The sequence below is a fragment of the Mercenaria mercenaria genome, chromosome 14, assembly GCF_021730395.1.
Source record: "Mercenaria mercenaria strain notata chromosome 14, MADL_Memer_1, whole genome shotgun sequence".
In the NCBI taxonomy this organism is placed as follows: domain Eukaryota; kingdom Metazoa; phylum Mollusca; class Bivalvia; order Venerida; family Veneridae; genus Mercenaria; species Mercenaria mercenaria.
In genome coordinates this window covers 51,966,773-51,993,887 of record NC_069374.1, presented here as the reverse complement: position 1 = coordinate 51,993,887, position 27,115 = coordinate 51,966,773, and the positions used below count along the sequence as shown (strand labels likewise).

Sequence of the window (27,115 nt, the reverse complement as noted above, 5' to 3'; positions counted from 1 at the left end):
AGATCTTGTGAAATATGTGGCCTCTAGAGAGGTCACAAGGTTTTTCTATTTTTAGACCTATTGACCTAGTTTTTGATGGCACGTGACCCAGTTTCAAACTTGACCTAGATATCACTAAGTTGAACATTCTGACCAATTTTCATGAAGATCTCATGTAATATATGGCCTCTAGAGAGGTCACAAGGTTTTTCTATTTTTAGACTTACTGACCTAGTTTTTGACGGCACGTGACCCAGTTTCGAACTTGACCTAGATATCATCAAGGTGAACATTCTTACCAACTTTCATAAACATCCCACGAAAAATGTGACCTCTAGAGTGGTCACAAGCAAAAGTTTACGGACGGACGGACTGACGCACGGACGGACGGACGACGGACGCTGCGTGATCACTATGTGACAGGTGAGCTAAAAACCCACCAAGTTCCGTAAAATATCCACTATTCACTTTTAATTGTCCGCTATATCATCTCTATAAACTTCTCAAAAAATCTACACGAGTGTACGATTTTCCAATAACACGTGGACGATTACGAGTTTAAATCGGGTCAACGTGTACAGCCAGTGTTTCTTAATTGCCGTATTTATTCAACTAAAAGTGGAAACGGATTTAATTTGTTGTTGGATTTAACAACTTATTTTAGCGTAATTATTGTAGAAATAGGGGACTTCACATTTTAACAACATAGATCTTTTTTTCAAACGTTTAGTTTTTTGTATTTTGGTGCAGATAAAAAACGCCACCTTGGTGAGAATGTAACGCCCCCGGGGCGCTTAAACGGGGGTTATGGAATGCCAATAAGGTAGAATGGTATTGTCATTGCGTCCAATCGTAGTGTTCCTCACACTGATGACCAATATTTAAAGAAGAAACTGTAACCAAAATTTACAAGATGATCATTATATATTTATATAGATGTGCCCTAGAAGGAACTTTTGCTATGCTTTAACTTGTATTATTATATAAAACAAGAAAAATGTTTCGAAATTGTATTTAAAATGAAATAACATATCACCATGTTTTTATCACACAGTGAGCCTGTTGTTCCTAGCCGGTGCATAACTGAATACCAGGTAGAATTATTATTATTTGATTGATCTCGTGTATTGTATCTAGACCTGGGCAAGTATGTTTTACTTCCTTAATTACACATCAGTACTGGATTTTGATTACTATTACTTAAAAAGATATATGCTGAAATAATAAACGAAATATGACTGAAGACAATATATTGTTTACTAATAAACGTCATTTTAAAAATTGCATAGTGTATTATACATGTACATCAAGGAAATTTAATCTATGATTTTATGCCTTGTGAGTCATGTGTCTGTTACAAGTATGGTAAGTAGGTTTAACTGATATGAAATATGAGCCCGTTTTTGAACTTCATTTAAAGAGTCTTCTTTTAACTAATCCATCAACCATTATAATTGTGTGTCATATGATCAGAAGCCTATTCCGTTTTAGGATATTAATGCAGAAAACATACACATTTCTTTTTTAGTCTTTGAAATCTTGGAGTGGAGTCATATGGAGTGGAGTCTTGGAGTGGAGTCTAGAGTGACATTTTGGAGTGAAAAATTGGATCGAGATTTTGGAGTCAAATTATGTTGTTCATTTTTTTTTCTTTTTTGATATCAGATATTTTGATTACATAATGACAATCATATAAAAATGAAAATTGGTGTAACGAGAATGTTGTTGTAGTGCAGCTACTGACAGTGATGATGATAAGTTTTGCATCGTTGTATGATGATGATGATGTTTATGCGGAGTTTTCCTTTCTTTTTTTATATATAATGCTGATGATTTAAATGCAGCTGATGATCAAAGGTATGTGTCTTATAAAATCCATTCTATAGTAATCCTTTATGCTTTGACAAAAAGTCACAGAAACTTGGATAACATCATTGTAATTAATGTCATCATCATTATCATCATCATCACCACCATCATCATTATCATTAACATCATCATAACAGTCACTACTATCGTCGTCGTCATCATCAATATCATCATAATCATCATTATCTGTCATTATATAATTATTATCATCGTTAGTTTTCCTGAGGATTTTGCTGATGAACAAGGTGAAAAACAGTTTTGATATGAAGATAACTGTTTGTTGTTGTTGTTGTTGTTGCTGCTGATGATGACTATAGTGATGGAGGTGCCTGTATTGTTGTTACTGAAATTGGTGATGATAACATAATTGTTGATATACATTTTCATCTTAAAGACACATACAACCATTAATAGATTTTTCGTTAACATAATCATGTAAAACAAATCGTCATCATTCCCATAATCAAAAGTATAATTACCAGTCCCACTTTATATTAAATTTGATTCTTCAAGCCAACAATCATTATACTAATTATTGTTTGCAACAGAAACATACATCAGTCATTTGTGTTTATCGTCAAATAACACCAGTTTAAATCCTAATAACTTTTCAAACTTTGAATGAAAAACCACATTTAATTTTACTTCTAAATCTCACTCTAAAATTAGACTCCAAGGTCACTCAAGATCTCACTCCATACTCCACTCTAAGACTCTACTCCCGGACTCCACTTCATATTTTATCGTATACCGTTTTTTTATTAGCGTTTATTATAACATCTTTATCATAAGTTTATATTTGTTTTTTTCCTGATCATCTACCGTTCAAGAATATACGCTTTAGACTTATTCATGAAATACTTCTTATTGAAGTAAATATATAAATACTCAACACAACATGGTGACCTACTTTTCCTATCAAAATCATAATGATAACACAGGCATGTTAAAAGAAGACAGGTAGGAAATCTAAGGCCTTCACAACCTCTTTAAACAGTGTTATACGCTCAAGGTCTTTTCAGTGTTTTCAAAATCACAGTTAAATAAATAGTTTACACTGTGGAAACAAAGCGTGGTCTAAAAGACAGCTATATCCCCCGCCGTTGTTATGGATAGTGGCTCAAAACTTTGACCTTGAGTTGTGACCTTGACATTGAGCCACCATGGCTGACTCATGGGTTCTGCTCATTGTCTTGTTGAGGTGATCATTTGGTCCAAGTTTCATGATTATCCTTCAAGGGGTGTAGGAGATAGAGCAGACACGAAATGGAAGGCTCAAACCTTTGACCTTGACTTGTGACCTTGAACTTGAGCCGACATGGCTGACTTATAGCTTCTGCACATTGTCTTGATAAGGTAATTATTTGACCCACGTTTCAGAATTATCATTCAATGGGTTTAGAAGCGGACACGAAATGGAAGGCTTAAACCTTAAGGTTTTGCACATCGTCTTGATGAGGTGATCATTTGGTCCAAGTTCATAATTATCCTTCAAAGGGTTTAGGAGATACAGAGCAGACATACCTTTGACCTTGAATTGTTACCTTGACCTTGAGTCACCATGGCTGACTCATGGGATTTGCAAATCGTCTTAATGAGTTGATCATTTGACCCAAGTTTCATGATTATCCTTGAAGGGGTTTAGGAGATACAGAGCAGACATGAAATAGAAGGCTCAAACCTTTGACCCTGACTTGTGACCTTGACCTTGAGCCGACATGGCCGACTCATTTGAACATCGTCTTCATAAAATGATCATTTGACCCAAGTTTCATGATTATCCTTCAAGGATTTAAGGAGATACATTGCCGACACAAAATGGAAGGCTCAAATATTTGAGCTTGAGTTGTGACCTTGACCTTGATCAGACATGGCTGACTCATAGCTCCTGCACATTGTCTTGATAAGGTCATTATTTGACCCACGTTTCAGAATTATCATTCAAGGGGTTTAGGAGCGGACACGAAATGGAAGGCTTAAATCTTTTATCTTGAGTTGTGACCTTGACCTTGAGCCGACATGGCTGACTTATGGGTTTTGCACTTTGTCTTGATGAGGTGATCATTTGACCCAAGTTTCATGATTATCCTTCAAGGTGTTTAGGAGATACAGAGCGGACACGAAATGGAAGGTTCAAACCTTTGACCTTGACTTGTGACCTTGACCTTGAGCCGACACGGCTGACTTATAAGTCTTGCACATTGCCTTGATGGGGATATTTTTGACCCAAGTTTCATGAAAATCCTTTAAGGGGTTGAGGAGATACAGAGCGGAAAAAATGTTACGGAAGGACGGAACACGGAAGGACGGACGGAGAAAAGGACGGAAGACGGAAGGACTGACGGAGACCATTCCTATTATCCCCACCACTTGTGGCGGGGGATTAACAAAATACATCAAGTACTGTTTAGACATGGGTGAATGCGTATGTCTATATGCACCACTCGATATTGTCTTGACCTCTTGTTTGTCACTGTCAATTTGTAACTGTATAAGATAAAAAAAGATACATACACTTTTAAATGCAAATCAATTATAATCACAAAAGAATACAGATTTTCTCTGGTGTGGCGTTAAGAGACATATTTTTCGGAACTTTAGTTTCATTTTACGGCAAATTTTGTGACGATGCTTAACAGCAATTTTTAAAAGTGCCGTGGGGGGCTGTAAAAAGCTCCCCGTATTTGGGATTCGTGTTTTTAAATTTTTTCGGGTCCTTTGGGGGACTGGATCTATTAAACAATGTGAAGGTTCCGCTTAACCCGGTCTGGGGGGCGTAAAGGGTTTTTTGAAACATTTCATTACCTCTCGAACAACTCAATAAAAACGAGTCAGCTATTATTTTTCGGGGTTGCATTTTTTGCTTAAAAGGATTTTTTTACAATTTTTTTAAAAATTTTCCCCTTTTTTTATCTTAAAAAATTATCAAAAAGTGTATCACCCCATCTTTTTTCTCTTATTTCTTTTTTGACAAAGCTTTCGAATCGTGTCTTAAGTTGAATAGTTTTCTTTTTCCCAAAAAAAAACACACAAAAAAAAACGAATAGAAAATTTTTAGTAAAAATTTTTCGTAAAAAACTTTTATTTTCATACATTAATAAGTTTGCTTGTGATTGGTTTTTTCGAAACATTTTGAGCCATTACAAAAAAACATCATTAAATAAAAGCTTGTGCAAAAATTGAAAATCGCGCATCAAAATTTTGGTGTATCTATTTTGTATGACCTCCGTAATAATAATAATTAAAAAAAACACGGTTTGAGTTTTGGAACGGATTAAACTTTAAAGTACAGAAAGTCAAAAATTTAAAAACTATATTTTCTTTGACCCCCGTATTTATTACAAAGACAGTGGAAACAACGCAAACACTGCATAAACACACATACTTTTTAAGTTAATAATGCCTCACTATGACTGCTATTTTTCAAAAAAAAAAACAACAATGTTAATGAACGAGAAATACTTGGAGCTCTATGGTTGACTGGGGTGTTTTTCTAACGTCCTCTCGCAAACCCGAAAAAATTGTTTCATCGTTGCCGACGATCTCGGGGGGAAACACGTTGGGTTTTTCCATAACCCTACTAGATCCCCCTAATATCGACAAGCTTGCCTACAAGGGTTTTACCTAACGCTCATCGTCCAACCACTCGCACACCGTCTCGAAACACGGGGTGACCGGCATTTCCAAAAACAGAATGCAACGCGGAGTAATAAACGGGTACGAAAGAATGTTCTCCTTGGATTTTGAATTCTTCCCCCAAAACTGCAAAAAAATTGGGTATTCTACCCCCATATGGGGAAATGGCATCTTGGTTTCCGCAGTTGGAATTTTACACCAAGTACCGTGGGTTCGACTTTTCTTTTGGGTATTCGAGGGGATGGGGAAAGGGACTCAGAAAGTTATAGGGCTTGGTTTTTTTTTCATGAAAAAAAAAATCCTCTTAGGATCGACAATTTTTTACTTTCTGTAAAGTAGACTTAAATGGTTTTAAAAAAATCACAATAAAACGAAACCCCGTTTTTTTACATCCGTTTCCCAACCTTTCCTTCTCCTATTTAATTCCAAAAAAGATTTGGGGGATATGTTTCCCAATACAAAACCCCCAAAAAGACGCCAGTATTTCGGGATGGGATCTGCTCTGGACGAGGCTAAGCAACTAACACGGCAATAACGACAATGGAATGATGGGCCACCTTTTCAATTTACTGCCGACAATGGGGTATGCCAACACAATCTGGGAACAAATATCCTTACGCGGACCAAACGCAATATTTTAAGGAGGGAAAAAGAGCAGCTTTTTTTCGTTGTTGGCTGGGGGAGAAAAATCGCTATACATAAAAACGGATTAAAGCATGCTGTTGACTGGGATCCTACAATTGTTGCCGCCGCTGGTGGAACTATTCCAGATAACTCTAACGAAATAGATGGCATAAATCAGTGGAAAGCTATAAGTACTGGATCCGAATCTAACAGAAAAGAACTGGTATATAACTTAGATAGTTCCGAACAGCCAGGTTCTCAGGGACATGCTGCGATACGTGTTGGTGATTTCAAGCTTATTCAAGGATATCCGGGGCCGTTTAGTGACTGGTACAAACCTGACCAGATTTATTCAGACATTGACGATGAATTAAATGAAAACGATTATTATGCAAGACTCGATATAGAAGATGCAAATAAACAAAGATATGAATGGATAAAAGAAGGATTTAAACATGGCAGAAAATGGGCGGGAGATGGCCTATACAACCTTAAGAATGATCCAACAGAACATGAAGATGTTAGCAAATTGCACCCAGATGTTGTAAACCAACTGAAAGCGAAACTGGATGAGTACAGGAAAAGTTATGTTGAACCTAAAACTTATGCGTATGATCCTCGTTCTGATCCCCAAAAGTTCGGCGGATTCTGGACACCGGGATGGTGCTGAGGGAATTTTTGCAAGTGCTTTTCAATATGCACACTAATTACACAGTAATTAAACTGTATTTATTTTAAAAATCTTAAAGTAAACTGTTGAAGTTTTAACCTGCATCACTTGTATATGTTGATGTTTATATATAGAGACAAAAAACTGACTTTGTCTATTCAGACGTTTTTGTGTTTAGTGTAGTTGTTAGGATTTCTGCTGTATTATAGTTATATTGAAGACACAAAGCTCTATCTTAAAACCATTTTTAACTGGGTTTTGCAAATAAATTATATGCTGCATAGCCTCATTTTTATCGGTGTACATGTAACTTCTACCCTTAATATGTATATTCATGTTATGAACAGCCGTTTGAAAGTTTATAGAGTTGCCGAGGGTTAAAGTCTTTGACTTAAAATCACTTGGCCGTCACTGCATGTGATTGAAACTTTGACTAGGGTGTAGAATTATTTCAAGGGAGCAGGACATCCAGCTGGCTTACGGAAGGTTGCCGTGGTTCCCCGCGCATGCTTTTTATAATGCCCGAGAGCGCTCCTGGGGTATTCCCCCACCAAATGCTGAAAAAGCGCCATACGTTAAAACCCAACAGCAACGATGTAACTAACTGACTAAAACGTTAAACCCTTATCCTGCTGAATTTCTATAATAGACTTGTCCATCGTACAATTTGGACGTATCATTAACCGTTAAAAAGGGTGCTTATCAAAAAGATACTCGAAAGCGAAACTGGATGAGTACAGGAAAAGTTACGTTGAACCCAAAACTTATGCGTTTGATCCTCGTTCGGATCCCCAAAAGTTCGGCGGATTCTGGACACCGGGATGGTCTTGAGAGAATTTCTGCTACAGGCTTAAATTCTATGTATGCTGTATTTGAATAATTGATAGTGAACTATTTGATTCCTGTGCATTGTCAACTAGGACTAGAAATATTATCTTTTGGCAATGCAAGTGTTCTTCCTTTTGAAGAAATTAGTTTTCTATAAAAAAAAAAAACTAATGGATCATTAAAAAATACCGGATGAATAAATCTTCTACCACTCGTAATATGCATGACATTCCCACTATCCGTCATAAATAACTTTTGCTGATGTTTATACATAGAGACTAGAAAATTGGCTTTTTCTTTTCAGACTTTATTTGTTTAGTGTAGTTTTTAGGATTTCTGCTGCATTATAATTATATTAATAGCACAAGGCTCTATCTTACTTCTATTTTTGAACTGGGTTATGCAAATAAATTATATGCTGCTTAACATCATTATTATCGATGTACATGTAACTACTACCCCTAGTAGGTATATTCATGTTATGAACAGCCGTTTGAAAGTTTATACAACCCAGAGTCGCCGAGGGTTAAAGTCTTTGACTTAAAATCACTTGGCCGTCACCGCATGTGTTTGAAACCTTGACTAGGGTGTAGAATTATTTCATGTGAGCAGGGCATCCAGCTGGCGTACGGAAGGTTGGTGGTTCCCCGCTAATAATGCCCGAGGGCGCTCCTGGGTCTTCCTCCGCCAAATGCTGAAAAAGCGCCATATGACCTACAATTGACTTTAAAACCCAACAACAACGTCCCAGATGTAACTAACTGACTAAAACGTTAAACCCTTATCGTGCTGAATTTCTGTAACAGACTTGTCCATCTTTCAATTGTCATTAACCGTTAAAAGGGGTGCTTACCAAAAAGATACTCACTGAATGGCGAACAGTACAAGCATGATCAGACTGCACGGATGGCATGAGCTGCTCTGGTCTCAGTGACAGAATCAGTCGTGTCCAGCATGATAAGGGTTAATTGGATTCTTGGAAAATGTACATAACTTTCACCATTTGGAGAAAAAAGTATTACTTACTCATAAATGAAATCTATAAAAAAAGGCACTTAGAAAGAAGACGACTTTAGCGGAAAACTATTATACATATAATTTAGTGGATTCCATAATCCAAAAAGGACCAGAAGATATAACAACATCGAGTCCAATTGCGAGGATACTTCTTTTTTTCATTTTTAAACATTATAAAATGTCTTGCCGACGGTGAGAATTTACACATTTTGTGATGATACAAGTAAGATTCACCGTCACCGGTTTAATTATTTCAAGGAAAAGCCAGAATTCCTTATAAAACCACTTTCTGGGTTATTTAAAAGTTATCATAATTTCAATCATTATCACACCGCTTTAAGAAAAGTCAACACATTTAGAAGTAAATGAAGACACAAAATTGAACCCAGTTTAAAGTCTGTTAAAAATCTGAAGTCCATTAATAAACATACATTCACAGCTACAAAGATCTAATATGTCTACTAATAATTTACTTCTATTATTAATATATGTTAGTATTATCAGAAAATTCCATAACTGTTCCAAAGAAAATGAACATAAATTTCAGCATAGGCCTACACTTAAGCAAATAATTTGAACATAAAACTCTATAATTCTAATTTATTCTCCAATAAAAATAAAGTCCAAAGTTCGTAAAATTTGCTCCAAATTTTCAATAATTCAATAATAAAAAGCATACATTGAATTAACCTAATTAATCATAATCTTTTCCACTGGAATTCTTTTAGTTTCAATACTGTGCTCTGTAATGCAAACAACGACAACAAACTAATCTCGAAATCAAATGTCTATGCATATTATGGATTGGGGGAGTTCAAGTACCAGACGATTTCTACAGGCAGTTAAATAGTAATAGTTGTGATAGTTAAATAAATCATAAGATGGTCATTTTGAACCTAAAAATTCTTCCATATGAGAGCCAAGTAATTTCACGTCAGAATTTAGAGAAAAATAGTAAAAATAAAAGAATACGATGATCTTATCGGTAACCAGACTATATTGCCCCCACGGTTATTGTCCAAGAACACAGTCTTACAAGAAACAAATTGCAAACAACACATGTTCAATATTCCCTGATATTATTATATAAAACAAGAAAAATGTTTCGAAAATTGTATTTTAAATGAAATAACTTATCACCAAGTTTTTACCATACATTGAGCCTGTTGTTCCTAGCTGGTGCATAACTAAATACCAGGTAGAATTATTATTATTTGATTGATCTCGCGTATTGTATCTAGACTTGAGCAAGTATGTTTTACTTCCACCTTAATCACACATCAGTACTGGATTTTGATTCCTTTTACTTAAAAAGATATATGCTGAAATAATTAACGAAGTATGACTTAGGACAGACATATCAATATATTGTTTACTAACAAACGTCATTTTAAAAATTGCATAGTGTATTACACATGTACATCAAGGAAAACTAATCTATGAGTTTATGCCTTGTGAGTCATGTGTCTGTTAAAAGTATGGTACAGTAGGTTTAACTGATATGAAATATGAGCCCGTTTTTGAACCTTAATTTAAAGAGTCTTCTTTTAACTAACCCATCAACCATTGTAATTGTGTGTCATATGATCGGAAGCCTTTTTAGGATATTAATGCAGAAAACATACACATTTCTTTTTTATGAGATATACCTTAATTTCTGGTAAGCATGCGCACACATAATTTATGTTAACTTCTTTCTTTTATTTAATCAAAGATTAAATCAATCTTAATGCAGATATATTATTTGAATATGCGTAATACATACGCGCTCTCAGATACGTATATCATTGAAAGGGTTTGTTGATAATCATATTTGGTATGTGTATGTAATAGTTAAAATAGTATCTACTTACACTAATTCAATGTATTTAATTTGTTTAGTATTCACATGAGTTTTTATTGGCATACGACAAAATATGAATGGAGTCTTGGAGTGGAGTCATGGAGTGGAGTCTTGGAGTGCAGTCTAGAGTGACATTTTGGAGTGAAAAATTGTAGTGAGATTTTGGAGTCAAAATGATGTTGTTCATTTTTGCTGTTTTTGATATCAGATATTTTGATTACATAATGACAGTCATATAAAAATGAAAATTGATGGAATGAGAATGTTGTTGGAAATAGTGCAGCTACTGACAATGATGATGATAAGTTTTGCATCATTGTATGATGATGATGTTTATGCGGAGTTTTCCTTTTTCAAAGTTTCTTTTTATAATGCTGATGATTTAAATGCAGTTGATGATCAAATTGTTTCTTAAGTATGTGCCTTATAAAATCCATTCTGTAGTAATCCTTTATTCTTTGACAAATGTCACAGAAACTTGGATAACATTATTCTAATTAATGTCATCATCATTATCATCATCATCACCATCATCATCATTACCATCAACTCAACAATCACCATCATCTACAAATTTATCACCACCACGACTATCATCATCATCGTCACCACTATCAGCACAACCATAATGACAATTTTCATCATTACAAACAATATCCTCACCAGCAGCACCACCATCATCAAGATCATCATCACCACTGTCATCATCCCCATGATCATCTTCACCACTGCCACCACCACCACCATCATCATCATCACAAACAATAACACCAGCACATAATCATCGTTACCATTATCATCATAATCATCATTAACATCATCATAACAGTCACTATTATCGTCGTCGTCATCATCAATATCATCATAATCATCATCATCTGTCATTTTATAATCATTATCATCGTTAGTTTTCCTGAGGATTTTGCTGATGAACAAGGTGAAAAACAGTTTTGATATGAAGAAAACTGTTTGTTGTTGTTGTTGTTGTTGTTGCTGATGATGACTATAGTGATGGAGGTGCCTGTATTGTTGTTACTGAAAATGGTGATGATAACATTATTGTTGATATTCATTTTCATCTAAAAGACACATACAAACATCAATAGATTTCATCATCATTCCCATAATCAAAAGTATAATTACCAGTCTCTCATTATATTAAATTTGATTCTTCGTGCCAACAATCATTATTCTTATTATTGTTTGCAACAGAAACATACATCAGTCATTTTTGTATATCGTCAAATAACACCACTACTTTCAATCATAATAACTTTTCAAACTTTGAATGATAAACCACATTTAATTTTACTTCTAAATCTCACTCTAAAATTAGACTCCAAGGTCACTCAAGATCTCACTCCATACTCCACTCCAAGACTCTACTCCAGGACTCCACTTCATATTTGTCGTATACCGTTTTTATTAGCGTTTATCGTAACATCTTTATCATAAGTTTATATTTGTGTTTTTTTTTTGTGATCAGCTACCATTCAAGAATATACGTTTCAGATTTACTCATGAAATACTTCTTATTGAAGATCATTATTCGATGCGTTTAAATCATATAAGTACTCAACACAACATGGTGACCTACTTTTCCTATCAAAATCATAATGATAACACAGGCATGTTAAAAGAAGACAGGTAGGAAATTTAAGGCCTTCACAACCTCTTTAAACAGTGTTATACGCTCAAGGTCTTTTCAGTGTTTTCAAAATCACAGTTAAATAAATATTTTATACTGTGGAAACAAAGCGTGGTCTAAAAGACAGCCATATCCCCCGCCGTTGTTATGGATAGTGGCTCAAACCTTTGACCTTGAGTTGTGACTTTGACATGGAGCCATCATGGCTGACTCATGGGTTCTGCACATCGTCTTGCTGAGGTGATCATTTGGTCCAAGTTTCATGATTATCCTTCAAGGGGTGTAGGAGATAGAGCAGACACGAAATGGAAGGCTCAAACCTTTGACCTTGACTTGTGACCTTGACCCTGAGCCGACATGGCTGACTCATAGCTTCTGCACATTGTCTTGATAAGGTAATTATTTGACCCACGTTTCAGAATTATCATTCAAGGGGTTTAGGAGCGGACACGAAATGGAAGGCTTAAACCTTAAGGTTCTGCACATCGTCTTGATGAGGTGATCATTTGATCCAAGTTTCATGATTATCCTTCAAGGGGTTTAGGAGATACAGAGCGGACACGAAATGGAAGGTTCAAACCTTTGACCTTGACTTGTGACCTTGACCTTGAGCCGACATGGCTGACTTATAAGTCTTGCACATTGCCTTGATCAGGTGATTATTTGACCCAAGTTTCATGAAAATCCTTTAAGGGGTTTAGGAGATACAGAGCAGACACATATGTTACGGAAGGACGGAACACGGAAGGACGGACGGAGAAAAGGACGGAAGGACGGAAGACGGAAGGACGGACGGAGACCATTCCTATAACCCCCACCACTCGTGGCGGGGGATTAGCAAAATACATCAAGTATTGTTAATGTAATCCAATAAAATGTTTAGACATGGGTGAATGCGTATGTCTATATGCACCTCTCGATATTGTCTTGACCTCTTATTTGTCACTGTCAATTTGTAACTGTATAAGATAAAAAAGATACATACACTTTTCAATGCAAAGCAATTATAATCACAAAAGAATACAGATATTCTCTGGTGTGGCTTTAAGAGACATATTTTTGTTGCCAGAAAACCGAGGTTTATTTTCAAAACTGCCGGCGGAACTTTATTTTCATTTTACGGTAAATTTTGTGACGAGGCTTAACAGCAATCTTTAAGTGCCGTGTGGCGGCTGTAAAAAGTCTCCCCGTACTTGGATTCAGTGTTGTTATATTTTCTGGTCCTTTGGGATCATGGAGTCTATTCAACATATGTGTAAGAGTTCCGCTTAAGCCGGTGCTAGGGGGCGTGAGAGGTGTTGCACATTTCATTACCTCTCATGAACAGACTCAATCAAACCGAGTCAGCTATTATTCTTCTTGGTTGCATTTTTTGCTTCCAAAGGATCTTTTTACAGATTTTATTAAATTTCGCCTTTTTTTATCTATACAAATCTAGTCTTAAAGTGTATCACGCCATCTTTTTTCTCTTATTTTCTTTTTTGACAAAGCTTTCGAAGTCGTATCTTAATAGTTGAATATGTTTTACTCTTTGCATAAAAAAAACAAAGAAAACGTATATATGATAATTTTAGTAAAAAACATCAGAATATTGGTGTATCTATTTCATGTGATGACCTCCAGTAATATATAATAATTAATAAATACACGGTTTCGCAGCTTTGGAACTGATTAAACGTTAAGCTACAGAAAGTCAAAAATTTAACAACTAGTATTTTCATTGACCCTCGTATTATATCAGCAAATGACATGTGGTAACAACGCAAACACTGCATAAACACACATACTGTTTTAAGTTAATAATGTCCTCACTATTGACTGTTACTTTTCAGAAAACAAAAACAACAATGTTAATGAATCGAGAAATACTTGGAGCTCTATGGTTGACTGCGGTGTTATTTCTAACGTCAGTCTCCGCTAAACCTCGACATATTGTTTTCATCGTTGCCGACGATCTCGGATGGAACGACGTTGGTTTCCATAATCCTACTATGATCACTCCTAATATCGACAAGCTTGCCTACAAGGGCGTTATCCTTAACAGTTCATACGTCCAACCACTCTGCACACCGTCTCGAAACAGCTGGATGACCGGCATATATCCATTCAAACTAGGAATGCAACGCGGAGTAATAATAGCGGGTACGAACGAATGTTCTCCGTTGGATTTAGAATTCTTCCCACAGAAACTGCAAAAACTTGGATATTCTACCCATATGATAGGGAAATGGCATCTAGGTTCCTGCAGTTGGAATTGTACACCAATGTACCGTGGGTTCGACTCTTTCTTTGGCTATTACGAGGGCATGGAAGATTACTACACGAAAGTTATAGGACTTGGTATTGATTTTCATGAAAACAAAAAACCTCTTAATGATACGACATATTCTACTTATCTGTATACAGATAGAGCTAAAATGGTTATAAATAATCACAATAAATCGAAACCCCTGTTTTTGTACCTTCCGTTCCAATCCGTCCATTCTCCTATTCAAGTTCCAAAACGATTTGAGGATATGTATCCCAATATCAAAACCCAACAAAGACGCCAGTATTGCGGCATGGTATCTGCTCTGGACGAGGCTATAGGCAACATAACTACGGCGCTAACTGACAATGGAATGATGGACGACACCTTGATCATATTTACTGCCGACAATGGAGGTATGCCAACACAATCTGGGAACAACTATCCTTTACGCGGAGCCAAAGCGACAATATTTGAAGGAGGAACAAGAGCAGCTTCTTTCGTTGTTGGAGCTGGAGTAGAAAAATCAGGCTATACATACAACGGATTAATGCATGCTGTTGACTGGCATCCTACAATTGTTGCCGCCGCTGGTGGAACTATTCCAGATAACTCTAACGAAATAGATGGCATAAATCAGTGGAAAGCTATAAGTACTGGATCCGAATCTAACAGAAAAGAACTGGTATATAACTTAGATAGTTCCGAACAGCCAGGTTCTCAGGGACATGCTGCGATACGTGTTGGTGATTTCAAGCTTATTCAAGGATATCCGGGGCCGTTTAGTGACTGGTACAAACCTGACCAGATTTATTCAGACATTGACGATGAATTAAATGAAAACGATTATTATGCAAGACTCGATATAGAAGATGCAAATAAACAAAGATATGAATGGATAAAAGAAGGATTTAAACATGGCAGAAAATGGGCGGGAAATGGCCTATACAACCTTAAGAATGATCCAACAGAACATGAAGATGTTAGCAAATTGCACCCAGATGTTGTAAACCAACTGAAAGCGAAACTGGATGAGTACAGGAAAAGTTATGTTGAACCTAAAACTTATGCGTATGATCCTCGTTCGGATCCCCAAAAGTTCGGCGGATTCTGGACACCGGGATGGTGTTGAGGGAATTTTTGCAAGTGCTTTTCAATATGCACACTAATTACACAGTAATTACACTGTATTTATTTTAAAAATCTTAAAGTAAACTGTTGAAGTTTTAACCTGCATCACTTGTATATGTTGATGTTTATATATAGAGACAAAAAACTGACTTTGTCTATTCAGACGTTTTAGTGTTTAGTGTAGTTGTTAGGATTTCTGCTGTATTATAGTTATATTGAAGACACAAAGCTCTATCTTAAAACCATTTTAACTGGGTTATGCAAATAAATTATACGCTGCATAACCTCATTTTTATCGGTGTACATGTAACTTCTACCCCTAATAGGTATATTCATGTTATGAACAGCCGTTTAAAAGTTTATAGAGTTGCCGAGAGCGCTCCTGGGGTATTCCCCCATCAAATGCTGAAAAAGCGCCATACGTTAAAACCCAACAGCAACGATGTAACTAATTGACTAAAACGTTAAACCCTTATCCTGCTGAATTTCTATAATAGACTTGTCCATCGTACAATTTGGACGTATCATTAACCGTTAAAAAGGGTGCTTATCAAAAAGATACTCACCGAATGGCGAACAGTGCAAGCATGATCACACTGCACGGATGTGCAGGCTGATCATGAGCTGCTCTAGTCTCAATGACAGAATCAGTCGTGTCCAGCATGATAAGTGTTAAATGAATTCTTGGGAAATGTACATAGCTTTCACCCTTTGGAGAAAATAGTATTACTAACTCATAAATGAAATCTATGAAAAAAATAATTTAGAAAGAAGAACATAACAGCAGAAGTCTGTTTACGAAATGTAATGCAATGTAATATCCTTCACGCCGCGTAGCAACGACTTTAGCGGAAATCTAATATATATACGATATATATATAATTAGTGGATTCCATGATCCCAAAGGACCGGAAGATATAACAACATCGAGTCTAATTGCAAGGATACATTTTTTTTTATTTTTAAACATTATAAAATGTCTTGCCGACGGTGGGAATTTACACATTTTGTGATGATACAAAAAAGATTCTTATTACATGGTACCACAGGCGTTTATTTTTGTCAAGTTTTAATGTATGATTGAATAAACATTTATGAAATTTAAGTAGAGCGAATAAGTTCTGATTGAAATACGAATTGATCACGACGCGGGCCGGCAACGCGATAGTGTGCGTTTTTAAGTCGCCGTCATTTGATGTAGGAGAGACAGACATTTTTGATATTTACAGAAGTAGTAGAGGATAGAACGACGTTTCTATTGATATAATTTTTATTAATGCATATCTTATACTATTAAAGATATAGAGGCAGTCTACGTAATTATTGATCATCCCTCGTATCTCTAGAGTGTTTGCAAAGGGTACTTTACATGAAAAGAAATGTCAAAAAGGCCAGGCATGTCTACTATTGATGATAGTCTATGTGCTATGAAGCAATCTTAAGCTTTTCAACTACAGGATTATAACACATGCTCAGTTATTATCTATACATATACATGTAACATTACTAGCCATTTCTGTTAAAAAAATACATTTTTATATATATTATTTACCTTTGTTGGAAACTGTGCGTAAAATTAGTATCAGGTTACGTATTAGCGTCATCAATTATTGTGTTAAAACTGTATAACAGTCTCAGAATATTATGCCTGCTGTGTAATACTGAAGAAAGGGAAATCAATCTATGTACTGAAATAACGTAATATATCACTACAGCATTACCTGTGCATTTTTACTGGAGCATTTAAATATGAGAAATTACCTTATTTTTAGATTAGTCCTATCATTGATAAATGATATAATCCCACATTATAACCGGGTTCTGACTGTTCAATAGTTGTCAAATAAACAGATATTGTTTGACATCAGAAAATATTTTGTCATATAAACAAGAAAAAATTATTGAGTGTTTTCCTTGAAAATTGTACTTAAAATGAATTGACTTATCAAAAAGTTTTTACCATACAGGAAACATATTTTTCCGCTTTAGGTGGCGTATACTAGTGCACAGATGCTGAAATTAAAAAAAAAGATGACTACAGACACACGTAACATCATATTGTTTGCTTTCAAACGTCATTTTGAAATAGCATAATGTATGACATATGTACATCAAGGAAACTAATATGTGATCATATATCTCGTGAGGTTTGTGTTTCTTACAGGTATGATACCAATAGGTTAAACAGATATAAAATATAAGCCCGTTTTTAAACTTCATTGAAAGAGTCTTCTTTTAACTACATTTTTGTAACTCATTCAACCATTATAATTGTATGTCATATGATCGGAAGTCTATGCTATTTTAGGATATTTATGTCAGAAAACGTACACACATTTCCTATTGATGAGATAAACTCTAATTTCTGGTAAGCAAATATACTTTATGTTTATGTTTAAAAGAATAAATTTATGTATAGAATCAAGCTTGGTGCAGATATTGTTTAACTATGCGTAATACCCCACTCGCATATAGACATTGACATAAATTGATCGATTTTGTTAATATTTACATTTGTTATGTGTATGTTATGGTTAACATAATATCTCATTACACATATTAATTATGTGTATTTTTTAAAAGTAGTTTGAAATTGTAGGAATCATATGCATCATCGTAAAACCTTTATTATAAGTTTATATTAAATTTACTTTTCAAGGTCGTTCACGAATATAGGCGTTAACTCCATTTATTCATGAAGATCAATTTCGGATGAGTCTAAATCATTTAAATACCCACCACAACCACGTGAATGAATTTTCCTCCGACATGCATTCTGATAACACAGGTATCATAAGATGACAGTTTTCAGCTGTTTATATAGCGAATCTCTTAAAAACAACAACATTTTTACACTGTTGAATTAAATGATGATTTAAACATAACTAAATATACCAAGTCCTGTTAATACTGGTACATTATTAATTCAATGAAATGTTTAGACATTGAACATATAGTCGTTTACACCAGTATGTCTCTGTCTAATTGTAATAGTATAAAACAAAGTAGATACTTTTATTTCTCACTTTTATTGATGCAAAACATTTATCTTTACCATCATGAAAACACAAAAGAATGCAGTACATTGTGGTGGGCATTTAAGACTAAGAGACATATTTTTGTTGCTAGGCAATTGGGGAAGTTTAACAAAACTTTTATTTAATAACAAGTGTTTAAACTGCATTGTAAATCTCTTTTCTGTTTAACAGTAAATTGTACCATAAGACATACTTTTCCTCGTTTTTTTTTTTTTTATAAAACCTGTCTTTAAATGTACCACACCATCTTTTTATTTGTAAAATGTTACTGATAAAGCTTTCGAAATCATGTCTTGAGTTTACTATATTTTACTGTCTTTGCATGTAACTACAACAAAGAAAACATACATATAATGAGTTAAGTGAAATGTTTCGTAAAAACTCTTCATCGTTTGTTATTCTGATGAAGGAAATACTGTGTTCTGTTCAAAACAATTTTGGGTATATTTTCAATTAACAAACATTACCTAAATGTACTGTTAATTACGTGAGGATCGTCGCGGGCATCAGACAGTTTAAGTATCTATTTGACGTGATGGGCTCCAAGAGTAAATAAAACATTTAATAAATACATGGTTTTGTAGCTTTTAAACTGATTAAACGTTAAGCTACCGAAAGTCAAAAATTTAATAACCTTTTCTTTCTAAGGTACACAATTTATTTTTATTGGCTCCCGACTTACATTGGCAAAGGGCATATGATAATAATGCAATTTACCATGCAAATTGTTTTAAATTAATAATTTCCTGACTATTGACTGTTACTTTTCAGAAAGAACAACGATGTTCATGAATCGAGAAATACTTGGAGCCCTATGGTTGACTGCGGTGTTATTTCTAACGTCAGTCTCCGCTAAACCTCGACATATTGTTTTCATCGTTGCCGACGATCTCGGATGGAACGACGTTGGTTTCCATAATCCTACTATGATCACCCCTAATATCGACAAGCTTGCCTACAAGGGCGTTATCCTTAACAGTTCATACGTCCAACCACTCTGCACACCGTCTCGAAACAGCTGGATGACCGGCGTGTATCCATTCAAACTTGGAATGCAACGCGGAGTAATAATACCTGGCACGAACGAATGTTCTCCGTTGGATTTAGAGTTTTTCCCACAGAAGCTGCAGAAACTTGGATATTCTACCCATATGGTAGGAAAATGGCATCTAGGTTCCTGTAGCTGGAATTGTACACCAATGTACCGTGGGTTCGACTCTTTCTTTGGCTATTACGAGGGCATGGAAGATTACTACACAAAATTTATCGAACTTGGGATTGATTTTCACGAAAACAAAAAACCTCTTAATGATTCGACATATTCTGCTTATTTGTATGCAGATAGAACTAAAATGATTATAAATAATCACAATAAATCGAAACCCTTGTTTTTGTACCTTCCGTTCCAATCCGTCCATGCTCCTATTCAAGTCCCAAAACGATTTGAGGATATGTATCCAAATATCAAAACCCAGCAAAGACGCCAGTATTGCGGCATGGTATCTGCTCTAGATGAGGCTATTGGTAATATAACTAGAGCGCTAACTGACAATGGAATGATGGACGATACTTTGATCATATTTACTGCCGACAATGGAGGAATACCAACACAATCTGGGAACAACTATCCGTTGCGTGGAGCCAAAGCGACAATATTTGAAGGAGGAACAAGAGCAGCTTCCTTCGTTGTTGGAGCTGGAGTAGAAAATTCAGGCTATACATACAACGGTTTAATGCATGCTGTTGACTGGCATCCTACAATTGTTGCCGCCGCTGGTGGAACTATTCCAGATAAATTTAACGATATAGATGGCATAAATCAGTGGGAAGCTATAAGTACTGGATCCGAATCTAACAGAAAAGAACTGGTATATAACTTAGATAATTCCGATCAGCCAGGTTCTCAGGGACATGCTGCAATACGTGTTGGTGATTTTAAGCTTATTCAAGGATATCCGGGGCCGTTTAGAGACTGGTACAAACCCGACCAGATTTACTCAAACATTGACGATGAATTAAATGAAAACGATTATTATGCAAGACTCGCTATAGAAGATGAAAAGAAACAAAGAGATGAATGGATAAAAGAAGGATTTAAACATAACAAAAAATGGGAGGGAGATGGTCTATACAACCTTAAGAATGATCCAACAGAACATGAAGATGTTAGCGAATTGTATCCAGATGTGGTAAAGCAACTGAAAGCGAAGTTGGATGAGTACAGGAAAAGTTATGTTGAACCCAAAACGTATGCGTATGATTCTCGTTCGGATCCCCAAAAGTTTGGCGGATTCTGGACGCCGGGATGGTGTTGAGAGCATTTCAGCTACAGTCTTCGAACTTAAATTATTTGAACTTATGCTGTATTTGAATTGATAGACAAACTGTTTGATTCCTGTTTATTGTCGACTAGGACTATTAATATGGTTTTTAGCAGTGCAAGTGTGAAGACATTAGTATTCTATAAAAGATAAAATGGATAATTGTAAAACAACAACAACAAAACAAAAACACCAGGTAAATAAATCCTCTACTACTTGTAAAGGGCATGACATTCCCTTCATCCGTATGATGTTTTGTGATATTTCAAGAAGAATTTTAAAAGTGAGGAAAAAGATATATTACAGACCAAATATGAACGTAAAACTGGACTCTTACTCTAAATTATAAATAAGTTATGTCTTAGACTATATTTTATTTATGTCCGCTTGCTTTTCAATATGCACACTTATTACACAGTAGTTACACAGTATGTATTTTGAAAATTTAAATGTAAACTGTTGAAGTTTTAACCTCCAGTGGGCGAGTTGCGTCATTTGTCTATGCTGATTTTTATACATAGAGACAAGAAAATTGGCTTTTTCTTTTCAGACTTTATTATTTGTTTAGTGTAGTTTTTAGGATTTCTGCTGTATTATTACCTGCGGCCTGAAGGCCGCAGGTATATTGGAATGCAACAAGTAGTATAGCACATGGAGACTGGGTGATTTCACGTGACTTTTTACCGATATGCGATTGGCTTATCGCATTTATGGAACGCCGTTTTTGCAATATAGCTAGCACTCTATATGATATATAGAGAAATGTTTGTGACCTGAATTCCTCATTCATTATTTCATATAATTTATTCAAACTTACAGCAATGATCAATATTGATACCTTATTGTGCATAAGGGTTTTTATGTTAATTGCTCTTCAGTTTCCTAGATTATGGTCCTGTGTTGTCAAGCAAGTCCAGGTGAAGGCATGAATCACATTTGTGAAAGCTCTAGTAAAGTATTTCAATAGTCAAGGAATGCGACCAGTTGAGCTAGAAGTTATGTTATACATGAAAGGGAAATATAGTTATTTTTGCTCTAAACAATAACTTTCAGAATTAAGAAATACATAGTTCATATATCTACTTGTAAATCATGTAGAATGGAGTAATATTTCTTACAATAAAGCGTAATGGTATAATAAAAACAAAACAAGTACGTTATTCACCCATAAGTTACTATCAACAATTTCTGGTCTGTATAACTTCTGGCCGCAAGAAATCTTTCGACTTGTAGTTATATTGAAGACACAAGGCTCTATCTTACATCTATTTTTGAACTGCGTTATGCAAATAAATTATATGCTGCTTAGCGTTATTATTATTGATGTAACCAGTACTCCTAATAGGTATATTCATGTTACGAACAGCCGTTTAAACTTTTATACAACCCAGAGTCGCCGAGGGTTAAAGTCTTTGACTTAAAATCACTTGGCCGTCACCGCATGTGTTTGAAACCTTGGCTAGGGTGTAGAATTATTTCATGTGAGCAGGACATCCAGCTGGCTTACGGAAGGTTGCCGTGGTTCCCCGCTTATGCCTTTTATAATGCCTGAGGGGTTCACATGGAGACTTCCTCAACTAAAATCTGTAAAGTTACCATATGACCTGTAATTTTGTAGGTGTGACGTTAAAACCCAACAGCAACAACCTAGCTGTAACTAATTGACTAAAACGTTAAATGAATTCTTGGGAAATGTACATAGGTTTCACCCTTTGGAGAAAGGAGTATTACTTATCTATACATAGATCATTTAGAAAAAAGAACAAAACAGCAGAGACAGTTTGAATGAGTCTGTTCACGAGATGTCATGTACTGTCAATATCCCTCACATCTATTATATATGTATTGATGTAATTGAGTAGAAATGTCCAGAAGATATAACAATACGTTTTGCTTTGTACATATATAGGCCCTAAACTTTATAAAAGTGTCTTGTCAAAAAAGGAGAATTTGCACAACTTGTGATGAAACAAATGAGACTCTTATTACATGGTACCAAAGGCAGTTATCTTTTGTCAAGTTCCAATATATGTTTGAAGAAATATTAATGAAATTTAAGATTAGCTAATAAGTTCTGATGAAAATATCGCTAGAGTGTTCTCAAAGGGTCCTCTACACCGAAAGCAATGACAAGAAGCCAAAGAGGTTTGTTAATAATGAGAGGTCTATACGCAATGTATTAAGCTTAGAAAACTAACTGGATTATGACACAAGCTCAGTAAATACCTATGCATTATACGTTATGAACCATTTCTTAAAACTAACTAGTATTAATTCAGTAAATTTGTATAGAATAACTCACAAACAATTGAAGGCAGTAATGGACAGGTTTAATTCTATGTAGTTATTCAAATGTGCTCTTTCTTGATAAGAAAATAACAAAACAATAATTATATAACTGAACTGTACATAAAGTTAACACAATTTCTAATCGGCCGCTCCTATCTCGCAAAAAATATTTCAGCAGACAATTTCTTTTATATATTTTTTAAATCTTTTTATATCATTTAGTGTTTTCTCTTTTTGCCTTTCGTGGAAACTGTAAAATCAATATCACGTAACGTTACTTGTTAGAGTCATCATTCATCGTGTTAAAATTATAAAGCAGTTTCAGAAATAGCATGCCTTTCTGTACAAAACTGAAGATAAGGAAATCAATTAATGTACTGAAAAAGCATAACATTTCATTACAACATTACCTGTGCATTTTTACTGGAGCATTTGGAAATGTGAAAGTTTCAAATTACCTTTCTTTTAGATTATAATATGTTTTAAAATTCAGTTGATGTACAGCAAAACAGCCTGTAAAATTTTAGTAAAGACTTTATCTTTGATGAAAGAGTTTCATAAATTAGTTATTAAAATTTCGTTTACATTTTGGTAATTGATCAGTAAATTTATCGTCTGAAAACTGCAGAAACAGACACCTGAAGCACCTGCCCTTTTTTCTTGATACATGTGTATCCAAACGAAAAACAAAAAAGAAGATATTACAATCATTCTCAAAACATTATATTCGGGGCGAAATATCGAATCTTAATTAGCTGTGAATTTAAGTGATGTCATATTGCTACAAACAGGCTGTTGTTCTCAGTCTTCCATGCTGTCCGCTAGAAGCGGGGAAATAACTTAATTATGTATCTTGCGTTATTTCAGTAAGTTTTTTCACGACATTTTTATATTAGGAAATAAAAAGATTGTGTGCATAAAGCCTTGGCTAATAAAACTTGTTAAACAATATGCGCAATATAAATTTGGATCAGAAAACTGAAGAACCGTAACTGGACACTTTTGTTACATTGGTTGTAAAACCGTATACATGTATATAATACCACAGGAGCCAACATTTTTTATATAGAGGGAGGTGGGGGGTCTTTTTTTATATATATAAACTTTTGGTGGCTTATGGATAGAATTTCAGACTCCTGTGAGGATACATATATGCTAACGTTCATGTGCTAAATTTGAGTATTATGAAAGTAGCGCTTTTTGGCATTTTCATTTTCACTTTTTCCCCCATTAAATTTCAGTATTTTGTAAACATGTTTGAGTGACTCATGATATTCTAGGCTGAATTCTATATTAAACTTGACAACTTCAATTTTACTCTGTAACTTAGCTATCACTTCAAGTGATAACGCAAAAAGTAATGAAGTCACCACGAATTAGATTTTGGAAAATTATTAGAATTGTTCTAAACTTTAACTCATGATCATTTACATTTCCTTATAAACGCTTACTTCATCCTTACAGCATGTTAAATTTTCACTGGGGGTATTTTCAAATTTTGATTTTTCTATCCTGTTTGCCCAATGAAAACAACGTCATTTTATCATGGGTATAAATTGGACAGGAAAATGTATGAACATAAGAACTAATATATTACATTTTTCAAAAAATTGTGTTATTAATTATATATTTTTGGCCAAAAGTCATATTAGATATGCAAGTTTCTGAAATTATTTTAGCTCTTTTTGGTCGAGTTGCTTGTACAACCAAGAGAGGTTGGAAATAATTAATTTAAATGAATCCCTAGTTAAGCTACACACAGTTTAAAATTTGCTTTTTGGTTCAATTTGTTAAATAATCCATTGTTTATCAAGTGCAAACATAGATACAGAGCAAACTTGCAACATTGAAATCAAAAGAAGAAGTAATTCTAAAATACATTAATGATAGTATAAAATGGGTGGGGTGTCCTTAAAATATGGGATCACCTAAAACCCGTGACTCAATAGAAACCCGTGACGGCCTAACTTCATTCTAGGAATAAGGTCAGTAATTCGGTCGAAAATGTGCTTCCGTGGTTCGAAAGAAGTCCATAATAAATAGATCCTAATTTTCCAAATTTTCGCGCAAATTCGTGTAGAACGAGTGCTTTAATCACCATTTTTCACTACTAGAATACATTCTGCATGAAATGAGACGGTTTTCATGTTCATATACCCCACCTGGCATGTTTTGCAGATCGAAACCGGAAGTAGGTGTTTATTGCGCGGACGAGAGCAAATTTGCGCCATTTTTAGGGTAGCAGACCACAACTGACTGGCATTTCACTAGGAACTACATAACCCCCTAATTTCTTTTCATTTTTTTTGTTAGTTTGTGATAGAACTTTCATAAAAAATAGGTGTAGGAAAAAGTGATGTTCTCTAAAGATACGTAAAGACGATCTGAAGTTGTCGTTTATTATATGAAACAAAGAAGGATTTGAATTACTGACTTTTAACCTCTATACATAGAGCGTGACGTCACACATTCCGTCTAAACAACAGTATGAAAGCGCTACCGTAGTGTACACAATGTGCGACAGTATGAAAGCGCTACCGTAGTATACACAGTGGGCCTAACTTGTGTCCAATACCTAAAATCCGTGACGGATTTGTGTCCCGTGACGCTATCGTCACGGCTTTTACAGATATGTATGTTTTGGTAATCTAGGTAATCTAGGTTTCATAATAAATAATAAGAAAAATAAATTCTCATTTTCTGTGAAGGACAAAAAATAAGTATTCTGTGACATGTGTTGTCTTTCTTGACCTTGAAATCAAGACAACATCGTCACGGGTAACTATATAATTACCCGTGACGGCATCGTCACAGGTTTTCAGATAATGGTTTGAATGATGTTAATTTGGTGTTTATGCAGCATACAGAAAATAAACAGTACTTGTCTTTAATTCTATTTTATTTCTTTTATAATTAACGCACTTTTTACAAAACCATGGAATGTCGTCTGCTGGGATTTCAGATTCACTAAGTCCTTCGCATCCAGGGTGAAACCAAATCTTGCACTTATAACATATTACATGCTTTCCATTTTCTGGCTTTGGCACGTGCAGAACACTTTCAGATATGCCGAATATTTAACGCCATCCGTAAACCCTGATTGTCTTGTTCTTGCTGGAAAAGGAGACATTTGTCTTTTCTGAAAGCAGTTTATCAGGTGTCCACGCATCAGCTCAATGTCATATTCTTGTGGGTTTGGACATTATGATCGTCACGGGTTTAAGTAGGTCTGTTAAAATATGGGGACATTTCCGTCTCCTAGATAGTTTAAATCAAAAGTGAAAAAAAAAGTTTTAAAAGGTTGCTTGGATGTTACATATATGGCCTAAAATGTGCACCTCTGCACAACTGTGTCCATTTGTAACCCACTATATGCATTTGGTTACTGGGGTTACTTACTCTATCGCTTTGGTTAACGTTACTGTACTCCTTTTCAAAATTCTAGTGTCAGTGCACAAGTGTCCATTCACAACCCATTATATTCCTTTGGTTACCAAGGTTACTTACTTTATGACTTTGGTTACTGCAGTTTATATTGCATTGAAGACTGAAATTTTTCTTTTTTCATAGAAATGTCTTGCGTTTTTCATCATTTTCAGTGTAGACTGAAGTAATGATTTTATTTTTTATCGCACAACGATTTTACTATGCTTTATCGCACAACGATTTTACTATGCTTTATCGCGCAGCAGTTGTTGCATGAACATGTGGATAAAGTTTTCGAAGAAGTTGATGAATTGTTACCGGAAATTTCGAGGTAAGTTATGCATAAATTTTAATTTAGTTGTTAAAGGTATTAATTAATTATTGCAAAAGACTCCACTGAACTTTTTTCCTTGTTTATAGCAGCTACCCCAAAATAGCCATCCCACCTCCAGATTATGAATTTATTTAATGGTGGGCAATGATGACAGATATGTTACTTTTTCTCCAAAGAATCTTTTCGTTGTATTTTTGACTGCATTTACACTGCC

At 35.0% G+C, this 27,115-nt stretch overlaps 3 protein-coding genes across 5 annotated transcripts; all 3 read left to right on the top strand.

The window, feature by feature from the left end:
• The first annotated feature begins 5,648 nt into the window (after positions 1–5,648).
• On the top strand, positions 5,649–6,778 carry LOC128548186 (arylsulfatase I-like). Its single transcript, XM_053522626.1, has 2 exons — positions 5,649–5,746; positions 6,127–6,778. Exons 1-2 carry the CDS (start codon positions 5,649–5,651, stop codon positions 6,776–6,778), a joined length of 750 nt encoding a protein of 249 aa, XP_053378601.1.
• A 2,629-nt stretch (positions 6,779–9,407) lies between these two features.
• On the top strand, positions 9,408–15,642 carry LOC123527601 (arylsulfatase B-like). Its single transcript, XM_045307190.2, has 2 exons — positions 9,408–10,283; positions 13,947–15,642. The coding sequence occupies exon 2, from the start codon at positions 13,962–13,964 to the stop codon at positions 15,492–15,494; it is 1,533 nt and encodes a 510-aa protein (XP_045163125.2). The 5' UTR covers positions 9,408–10,283; positions 13,947–13,961; the 3' UTR covers positions 15,495–15,642.
• A 1,991-nt stretch (positions 15,643–17,633) lies between these two features.
• LOC123527604 (arylsulfatase J-like) lies at positions 17,634–21,401 on the top strand. 3 transcript variants are annotated; one of them, XM_053523483.1, is made up of 2 exons: positions 17,634–17,657; positions 19,303–21,401. In XM_053523483.1, exon 2 carries the CDS (start codon positions 19,314–19,316, stop codon positions 20,844–20,846), a length of 1,533 nt encoding a protein of 510 aa, XP_053379458.1. In that variant the 5' UTR covers positions 17,634–17,657; positions 19,303–19,313; the 3' UTR covers positions 20,847–21,401. The 3 variants fall into 3 exon arrangements, with proteins under 3 accessions (XP_053379458.1, XP_053379457.1, XP_045163127.2); XM_053523482.1 differs by lacking the exon at positions 17,634–17,657 and adding an exon at positions 17,717–17,861; XM_045307192.2 differs by lacking the exon at positions 17,634–17,657 and adding an exon at positions 18,167–18,281.
• The last annotated feature ends 5,714 nt before the right edge of the window (positions 21,402–27,115 follow it).

Excerpts from the sequence above, each read along its gene's own strand:
- LOC128548186 (XM_053522626.1), top strand. The coding sequence starts at position 5,649 with ATGGCATCTTGGTTTCCGCAGTTGGAATTTTACACCAAGTACCGTGGG. Across the intron at positions 5,747-6,126 it reads TGGGGAAAGGGACTCAGAAA|GAGGGAAAAAGAGCAGCTTT; the intron begins GTTATAGGGCTT and ends CAATATTTTAAG.
- LOC123527601 (XM_045307190.2), top strand. The coding sequence starts at position 13,962 with ATGTTAATGAATCGAGAAATACTTGGAGCTCTATGGTTGACTGCGGTG.
- LOC123527604 (XM_045307192.2), top strand. The coding sequence starts at position 18,206 with ATGAGTCTAAATCATTTAAATACCCACCACAACCACGTGAATGAATTT. Across the intron at positions 18,282-19,302 it reads CATGCATTCTGATAACACAG|AAAGAACAACGATGTTCATG; the intron begins GTATCATAAGAT and ends GTTACTTTTCAG.